The sequence below is a fragment of the Polypterus senegalus genome, chromosome 4 (assembly GCF_016835505.1).
Source record: "Polypterus senegalus isolate Bchr_013 chromosome 4, ASM1683550v1, whole genome shotgun sequence".
Classification (NCBI taxonomy): Eukaryota; Metazoa; Chordata; class Cladistia; order Polypteriformes; family Polypteridae; genus Polypterus; species Polypterus senegalus.
In genome coordinates this window covers 114118527-114127902 of record NC_053157.1, presented here as the reverse complement: position 1 = coordinate 114127902, position 9376 = coordinate 114118527, and the positions used below count along the sequence as shown (strand labels likewise).

Here is a 9376-nt window from a genome sequence, read left to right as displayed (position 1 = left end):
TTAGGAAGTGTTGATAATTATTCTGTATATGTTTTTGTATTGAAAACATGTGACAATAATCATCTTCCAGAGTTACTCATTTTTTATGAGGGTGCTATTTTTTTTGGACCCTTACATAAGATACAAGGGGGGATGTCTCCCCACAATGCCACAGACTGGCAAGTTAACAATACCCTGGCACTAAGATGGATGCGTCTGACTAATAATTTAAAATATCACTGCAGTTTTCTCAGTTTTTTTTCCCCATTTAAATGAGCTTTATGGTAAGGTTGGCTGATTGGTGTGCCTCAGGGCCATGAAGCTGATCCATTAATGAAAAGTGTTTTCTTAAAGTTGTCACTCAATCTGGTACATGTAGCTTTATATATACGCATAAAAGATTCTTGATCAAGTATTATGAAGAACAAGGTGCCTTTAATATGTAACAGTGGTCTGGAAAGCTGTTAAAATATAACATTTTAGTAGTTATTAGGGAATTTTAAATAGAATTCCTTAAATAAAATACATGCGTTATTTTATTATGGGTGCCGTCATTTTGTATTTTTTATTTTTTTGTATATTATTGCTAGGGTTGCAGCCATTCAGGGATGAGCCTGTGATGCAATCAGGTCAACAGTGTAAATCTCAGTTCAATGCACTTCTTGATTATCCGAGACCGCGGAATCCACTAGAGACTTTTTTGTGTGTGTTTCATTGCTTGAGACTTTAGATCCTTTTGCTGTGTTTCCTTTACTATGTTTCCGGCTGAGCATTTTGCCCTTGTTATTTGGTTTAATTGACATTGACTTGTAGGTTTTTTTAGGCTATGTTTCATCTTCTGGTCCCAAATCAAATCGAGTGGGCCTTCTGATCTCCCTAGGCAGGACATACGGTTTCTTTTTTGCACTTGCACTCACCAGTAGCTGGGGGGTGGATGGGACTGCTCCCCGGGACCACTTAAACGGTGTTGGAGTCCTGGAAGCACTTCTTAGTATAAAACGATCAAAGTGGGGAGCAAGAAGAGGGACTCATGTGAAGACCCACAAGGCCTTAGAATTGTAAAAAGAAATGCCAAAGGAACCTTCTATGAGCTCCCAATCCTTCATGTTGTTGTGTTTGGACTTTTGAGTTGCACAAACAAGGTAGGCGCGAGAGAACTGGGCAACAGGCTCTTTATTCTGACACATGAAGGAACAGTGTTGGAGCTTTTATTCAAACATACAGCAAACTTGACGACAAGTTGTCTGCCTTCCTCTACCGATCACCCTTCAGATTAGAGGTACTTGAAGGGGTCTTCCTTGGGAGCATTCAGCTGAAGACCAGAAGAAGTAGAGAGAGGCTTGAGCGTAGCAGGAGGTGGTCTGGACAGGACAGGACACAACTGAGCAGCATGTAACTGCCTTGTGTGCCGTTGTCCGCAGCTGATCCTGCACCTTTGTTTTATAGCTGAGGGCCATTTGAAAGTGGGCTGTCTCTGTGCCTGATCCATCTCCCCGAGAACAAAAGACCAGCTCGATCAGCCATAATGTGAATTCAGATGATGCAATAATTTACAGAACATACGTGTAATTAAAAAAAAAAAAAAAGAATTAATTAGTTCTCCAAAAAGCAACAATATGTCAGGAAAAACCCTTCATTGGCTGTGGTCGTGTTGTTACCTGTTTTAATTCCTTTCAGTCCTTACACCATTTGCCAAAGATATTGTTGCAAAATGCTTTCTCTCACTTTATTTTATGGGTATACCAGTAACATTTCCAACATTTAGGATTTGTTAATATTAATCTGGGTGACACCGGACGATAACAGATGATGACCAATTAACAAGATGTTCCTTGGCCTGGCGTTGATCAGCCTTCAAGACGGATTCATGAATTTTGAAGTCCCTGCACTCTTTTTCATGTTGTTCTCATGCTGTCCTCTTCATGCATTCACAAAGTTGTGTAAATGCTAACAGTAAATTGAACAGTTCAGTTTATTTCAGTGGGTCTGTAAGCAGTAGCAGGGTGGGACACTGGCTGGCGAGTTTTCTAGAACACAACCGGATTCTCATTGGTTCCAACTAAGTTTAATGAAAATTGAATTTAGAAAACGTTCCACCAGGGGAGGATCAAAGATTATATTTTCTATTTTAATATCTGCTGTTTTGTTATACTTAGTCTGTGTGTGTGTGTGTGTGTGTGTGTGTGTGTGAATGTTTCACACACGTTAAGTACGATGTCACAAGCTAGCCCAACGATTTGAATTCTCCTTCTCCTTCGTCTGGTGCATTTCTCTATGAACACAAACCAGTCAACAACAGGAGTTCTATACATTTTTCTGCTTAAAAATCTCAATGAAAAAAACACAACTCCCTGGCATGTGGCAGTTTAAGTGCCCCAGTGCATTATGGCAGTTCTTCGTAAGTTTCTGCTGGTGTTTGGATACAACACACAAACTCGAACCCAATGGCAGGCAAAACTGATGGGATGAACCCAACAAGGAATTCTGCAGCACACACTTTGTGAATTATTCTGGTAGTCTAGACAGTAATTTGTGATTTCCTGCAAGTCTCGTCTTTTCCTTACTGCTGAAATTTAACTAAACTGTTGTGAAATTGAACAAAATATAAATCCAGAAGCACAAACGGCTAATGGACTAGAGGAACGTGTTTGTGTTAGTGAATACACATTGAGCACTCGCCCGCTCATTTGTTTTGGGGTGCTTCACAGTTGTTAAATGATCTTTGGAGTTAAGCTGGTAATCACCGAGCTCAGTATGAATAATTCTGTATTTCAGAAAGAATAGCAAAAGTTTAAATGAACACCAAGCAGTAGCTCTGTGGATAAACAGTTGAAGATGGGTATGACAGATGTCGACAGCTGGCTTGGTGAGACACTTCACACTAAAACCTCAGGTAATTCTGAGTGTTAAATGTCATTTTTTTTTAATTAAATCTTTTCTAATTGTTTTAGAAATACATTTCCACAATGTGAGTTTCCAGAGAAGAAAAGACTGCCAGTAAAAATAAAAAGTACAGCCAAGAACGCCCTTTCCCGAGTGGGTAAGTCAGTGCATTACTTCAACGAGTGGCTTTGGTGTGTAAATATCAGAAGATTTTATTGACTTTTGCGAAGAGAATGTAATTAATTCAGAAGCAATTTTCTGAAACATGAAAATGTATGTAATCTCAGTGGGTTGTTTTATGGTACCAGTAATGATAAATGATGTGCCTTTTGCCAGGAGTGGTCGTAAATGCCGCCACATGCTGTTTAGTTTGCATGTCCTGAATTCCTTATACTGTGGAAGTGTTTAAAAAAAAAAAGTGAAGCTGCTGGAATCCAGCAGACAAAAGGAAGGACTTTAATAAGCAAAACACTTCATTTATATAGCAAAGCTGTACCAGGTACAAAAGCTTGCAAGAACAGAAGACTGCCAATGCTTCTGTTTCTAGTAGTTGCTGTATGACATTTTATAAATACTGACCATAACAGAGAAAAACGACAAAACAAAGAAACAAAACAGTAGACTGGCTAATTAAAACGGTGGCAGCAGAAGCGAGTGTTGCCTAGGGTGTAAAGTGCTAATGTTCTCCTATCCTGACCTCTGGTCTTTAAAATGATAATCTCTGCTTTACGACAAAAGCCTCCGGTGAAAAACTTGCACAGCGCCAGTGGTTGTTACTCGTTCGCACCTCATCACGGCAGACATGAATTATTGCAGGCCGGTAGCTGGCTTGGCTTGGTCACTGGGGTCTCGTCTAGACAAGCCTCAGTTTTTCTGCTTGTTTGCTGAGTGAACTCTTCTGCTGCAGCAAGAAAACATGCAGGCACCAAACTGTAACGCCAAGTTAAAGCCTGCATCATAGCCACAACTTAAACCTTAATTTCACCAAACATGTACACCTGGAGACTACACATTCACCACATGGTTGCATGATATTCTGCCCATATGCCACGATGTAAATGAATGTGAACGTGTGCAGAGACAGGCCTTGTGACAGTCTGGCGTCCTCTTTAGATTTACCTCCAGCCTTGCACCCAGTTGCCCCCAAATACAAAAACCGAGATGAAAATGGGGATATCTTTGCCAGTGCATGATTACAGAAAGCTGAAGCCAGCGGAGTCATGGCAGGAGCCAACAGTGGCCAGTCAGTCCCATTTATTCAATTTATAAAGATAGGCACCATGTTGGCTCATACCTGTTACTGCTGGCATCAGACCACCAACACCACATGATCAGGTAAACTGGGCTCCAACCACAGATGCATGCATTTAGTTGTGGAGGTTGCAGTGTTTGGCACTGCTACCTCTGAGCTCAAGTCCATCATTCGCACCCTTGTCCAACCAGTCTCTGTACTACCTGTATGATTTCCCCATTTATGGATTTGCTCCCATATCCCTTGACTGTATGGTTTAGCTAGCTTAGCACTCTAAATTGACCCCATGATGCACTGGCTTTCTGATTTGCCACTGATTCTACCAGAATTATCCCTAATGCATTTGTACTGGAATTCATCCACATAAAAAACTGTGTGCTGTCACTTACAGTGATTTGCTTTGTTTGTGCAATGGAAATGGACACTTGGCACTGGCCTCCCAAAATCCAAAAACTATAAACCGGTTGTGAAGAGTCTGTGACATACACCCTTTTCCCTTGATTGACAGACCAACTGTACCATCATTATGCACATGCCCAGGTTTATGAGCATTTTCTCTGTTTAGCCACATATTGCAGGTGAATTTAGAAATGCTTGCTCAGTTCCATTAATTTCTACTGACCACATGTTTTTGATGAAAACTATTTAGTATCTGTAGCTGGGACTAAATTAGTTATTGGTTCATACAAGAGGTCATCCCTTCTAGGGCTGACTGATCCTGACCAGGCAAATTTAAAAGCAGTGATTAAAAACAACATGTTAAATCAGTGCAATCATTAAGAAAAGGGAATTGAAAGTTGCATAAAGTAGCCAGCACACTAAACTACCTACCCACCTTCCATAAAACATGTACCACCACACTTTTTAAGCATGAAAACCACATTTCCTATAGGGAAGGTAGACTTTTCTGAGATGGGCTGTGTTCAAAGTTCAAGCCATTACCAGCCTCTACATTGTGAAAGGGCTTTTGTTTGTAGATTTGATCTTTCCAACATATGTGTTCTCCTAATTCAATTCCTGCCATTTTGAAAATGAAAATTGGCTTTTGTTTGCAAACAGTGGACAGGACGGTCTTAACCCACTGAAAGGTTCCATATAGTGTTGCCATTCTGTAAGGCTGCAGGCTCACCACTCCTTGAAAACTTTAAAATTTAAACACGTTGACTGTAGGGCTTACAGATTCCACTTAAAACAGAAAATGACAAAATGAAGTAAATCTTTATTTTTTAAAACAAAAATGACAAGAAAACTCATGGAACAAAAAAAAATTTGTAAACATAAATAAGTCACAGAACCCTGAGCCATTTTATAAAGTGCATATTTAAAAGGGCAGGGTTTTCAAAGGTGCAAAAAAACCAACTTAATATGACAACTGTAAACACTTACAGTAAAAACACAATGTTGACATTGACCAAAAAAAAGTAACCAATTCACTGCCAAAAGTGGATGCCACTTAAAGTAGGCAAAAATTCAAACTTAATTGTTCTAAGGAAACAGACAGAGGCTGAATCCCATCCCACCCTCCACCCCCCAAAAAAGCTCAGGACTGGGACTGAAGTGCATTAAATCTCTTCAAAAACACTGCACACCGATTATTTTATAATACAGTTAAATACAAAATGTCTTACAGACAAAAAAGGAGCAATTCTGTCATTGTAGCTGCAACCACAATGTGTGCAAGGCCAACTTGCATTTTGTGTAAAGGTTTCACGTTACACTTACCCCCACAAAGGCAGCATCACTAGAAAGCCTGCACACTTCAACTCGTCAGGGCAGATCCCCCACCCGGCTACCCACTTTAACCACGCAGCTGTCACAACACTGACCCAAATTTGTTGCAACTTGTACAGCTTGAAGCGGGCATTTAGCTTTTGGCAGCACATTACACCCATAATCATTAAGAGTCATTTGTTCCATCATTATAGTACTCGCTCTGTTCCACCATCTTCACGACGCTACAGTCTGGAATCTTCCTGCAACTCAGTTCCCTTTTGTCTAATGGCAACTGCTGCTGCTTTGCATATCAAAGTTGAATCTCCACTTAACTATGTGAAAACTCACTGCCACACCAAAAAAGCCTTTTGTTGTTCCCTTCAAACAGAGGTTACAGTCCTCACTTTGGCAGATAAAGCCTGTTTAAATCTCCTCTTCAGATCCTGCATGTTGGGTGACTTTGGCCTAGGAATAATAGAGGAGCGCCTCTTTTCAGTGTTGCTGGTTACCTGGTGTTGCTTTGCAATTTCTTTGCAGAGGAGATGAAAGGCATTATACACATCATTATAGTTCTCACTTGCAGAAACCTCGTAGAAGGTGCACCCCAACATGTTGGCAAGCTTCAGTCCATGCTGTGGCTCAACCTGTTTGATGTGCAGTAAGTCAGCCTTATTTGCCACAATAACAACAGGGACACGGTCTGCATGTGTGCGGCGGACCTGTTGATGAAGGTGGCTTATTATTTCAAAGCTCTTATAATCGGTAATGGAGTAGACCAAAACCACTGCATCTGCCCACTGGATGGATCGGTTGACCTGCTCATTACAGTTTAAGTTGTGTCCATTGATCTGAAAGAGAGAAAAAAAAATTATATAAGGGGGATGTATAATCTCAAGTGAGCTGGTTTTCATTTCTACAGTAAAAAACAAAACTTGCAACCTACATTATCTTAAAATTAAAGTCTTTTTGTTGAAAAGGAGAAAGACAAATTCCATAATGTACTTAAAGACAGCTACTGTTATGAAGCCCATTTTATTATATGTGGTAGTTATAAAAAAAAGGCACTCCTCTGACTATGCAACTGGAAGTACTGTGTGCTGCCAATGTCATACTACAAAAATGGGAAACTGGCTGGCTAGACATGCAGACTCTCTCGTTAACAAAGTTAGTCTGGTTTGGAGGAGTGCCCAGCACAGGAAGGCTATGTCTGCAAGCAAGCATCACATAGCAGTTAAGACATAACCCGGACAGAGCATTTCAGTCAACATGGCTGGGGGTGGAAGACATGCTAACAACCCTTTGTCTATAGCAAATCTTTCTCGCTCACACACACACACACACACACTTTTCTTTCTACATTTTACCCCTGGAGCTGGAAAAAAAAATCTTTTCTTCAAAGAAAGGAGTTTGCATGCTACATGCTACGGACAATATAAAAAAACACCATATCTATGTGCCATTATAATGTAATATTGCCCATTTTAACACATTTACTCAAATTCACACGGACATTTATTATTTGTTTAAATCAAAGTATCCTGAAAGTTTAGCAGGTATTACTGGATTTACATGGCCACAAGAAACGTTTGTTATGCAAGTTTTCAGTTCAGTTAACTCAGGCATTTACAAAATAAGGCTACTCAGCCTGAAGTAGACATTAAAATAAAGTACAAAATTACACCAACTTGATTTTAAGCACAGTTTAATTCATATTCATAGTGGGGCATTAAATCACTTCACACATTACAAGAGAGTGTTGTTTCTGCGACCTCCTGGAAACAGGAATTTGACTGGTCAGATTACAAAGGCCAACAATCCACAAGAACTAGTGCCAGTCCCTCCACCCCCCCAAATCGGTTTTGCGCTGCAGTTTATCAAGTGCGAGGCAGTAACTACCGAAGGCGGATAGTCAGTCGCTGCCCATCCTCGTCACATCATCTCCACAGGCTCGCCTGCATCACCAAAATGACTGTGCTCATTAGACTTCTACAGTATACTACAAAAGGCTGCGGCAACGGCTCATGTGAAGGTGGTCAAGTTTATCCACACAAATCAAATCACCCCCGATTCGCACCAACCATTCTGTCATTTTGGAGCATAAACGTAGTTAATGTACCGAAGCAAAACCATTGGTTTGGCAATAAAGAGATCTACCCAGTGCTTGTTATATAGCGAATGACCATACTACAGTGAACAAGGTTAAGAACTCTCTGAAAAATACTTCTCGATACTCACACTTCATGGGGTGGTGGTATCTGAACATCTTATCCAAATGATAAATCACTACAACGACGGACCACTTCACGATTTTAACTACTTTGTGTCTTAACTGAAACGGTTGCGTCTACAATGCCATGCACTTTCGCGGGAGTGACTTCGGACTACGAAAAAACATGCGATGCTCAAACTCACCTGTACGCCGGGGGTGTCCTGGACCTGAATGGCGACCTGTTCACCATCAACCTGGACCTGCCTGGAATACAGGCTGCCTGGAGAAGGGAAAAAAAGAGTTAGTACGACGTCTTTCCAGCCCTTGACATCCTCACATTTAGTAACAGACCTTGCTTAAAATTAGTTAAGAGAGGGTTTGTTACTTGCCTGCATTTCTTTCATAGTCGCCGATAAACCTCTTGGTTAGAAAGCGCACCACCAAAGCTGCAGCAAGGGAAAAAATACAAAACAGAGAGGTCAGTTAAACCGTCTGAAGCACTGCGCCATTTCTGTGCTCCTATTTTACTTTATTTAGCACAATGAAGAATATTAATTTATCATACTTACCAGTTTTGCCAACGCCACTGTCACCAATAACCGCAATCTTAATAACTTTGCCCGCGGGACAGTCGCTACCAGAATATTCCGCTATAGTCGACATATTTTGAATAAGGCGCATCTTCTTAAAAACTGAAAGAAGGAAAAGGCGTCTCGGGAACTGTTAAATCCTTGAGAGTGTAAAGAGCTAATGAAGCGCCACTATCAGACAAGCACAGCTAATCAATGCCATATGTAGCCAGCACAAATATCACACCACTTCCTCCCTCATTCACTGTTAACATCTACTCTTCAAACGGTGCAGTCTGTTGTTTTTATACAGACACTGAGCGACTGCAACACTATTGGTTCGCGCCAGACAAAGCCACGCCTCCCACTTCTCAGGGTACTGTGCAGAGGAGCGACAGGTGGGCGGGAGAACAGTCGGCGTTTGGCTTCATACTGTCCTAGTCTGTTAAGAAACACGTGAATCGGCACGGGGCTTCGTTTTTTTAATACACTTAGTTTTGAACCACGACTGAGGTATTCTAGATCTTCTTTATCGAGGTAATCGGGTACTTTTTTGTTACAGTACCTATCGTTTTTAAGCTTTGCTCTCGGCCCCTGAATGCGCGTTTAATGACAGCGTTGTTTGTTGTCATCGCTAGGGTGAGCTGCAGGACTCTGCTTGTCCCCGAGAAACTGATTATCTACAGCTCTCCCAAACGCGTTACAGTTATACCGACAAAGGTGAGTGCTAGTTATGTATTCTGGGAAGAGAAAAAAAAAGTGTCGTTCGCT

General features: G+C 41.0%; 1 protein-coding gene and 1 long non-coding RNA gene across 2 annotated transcripts; one reads left to right on the top strand and one right to left on the bottom strand.

Moving 5' to 3' along the window:
• The first annotated feature begins 2503 nt into the window (after window positions 1-2503).
• On the top strand, window positions 2504-3280 carry LOC120527600. The gene is made up of 2 exons (XR_005633380.1): window positions 2504-2845; window positions 2931-3280. It is a non-coding gene; the product is annotated as an uncharacterized LOC120527600 (long non-coding RNA).
• A 2087-nt stretch (window positions 3281-5367) lies between these two features.
• On the bottom strand, window positions 5368-8875 carry rasl11b (RAS-like, family 11, member B). Its single transcript, XM_039751193.1, has 4 exons — window positions 8606-8875; window positions 8426-8482; window positions 8240-8316; window positions 5368-6675 (listed from the first exon to the last, which is right to left on the bottom strand). Exons 1-4 carry the CDS (start codon window positions 8715-8717, stop codon window positions 6208-6210), a joined length of 714 nt encoding a protein of 237 aa, XP_039607127.1. The 5' UTR covers window positions 8718-8875; the 3' UTR covers window positions 5368-6207.
• Window positions 8876-9376: the final 501 nt, after the last annotated feature.

Excerpts from the sequence above, each read along its gene's own strand:
- rasl11b (XM_039751193.1), bottom strand. The coding sequence starts at position 8,717 with ATGCGCCTTATTCAAAATATGTCGACTATAGCGGAATATTCTGGTAGC. Across the intron at positions 8,317-8,425 it reads CGACTATGAAAGAAATGCAG|GCAGCCTGTATTCCAGGCAG; the intron begins GCAAGTAACAAA and ends TCCCTTCTCCAG. Across the intron at positions 6,676-8,239 it reads AGGACACCCCCGGCGTACAG|ATCAATGGACACAACTTAAA; the intron begins GTGAGTTTGAGC and ends TCTCTCTTTCAG.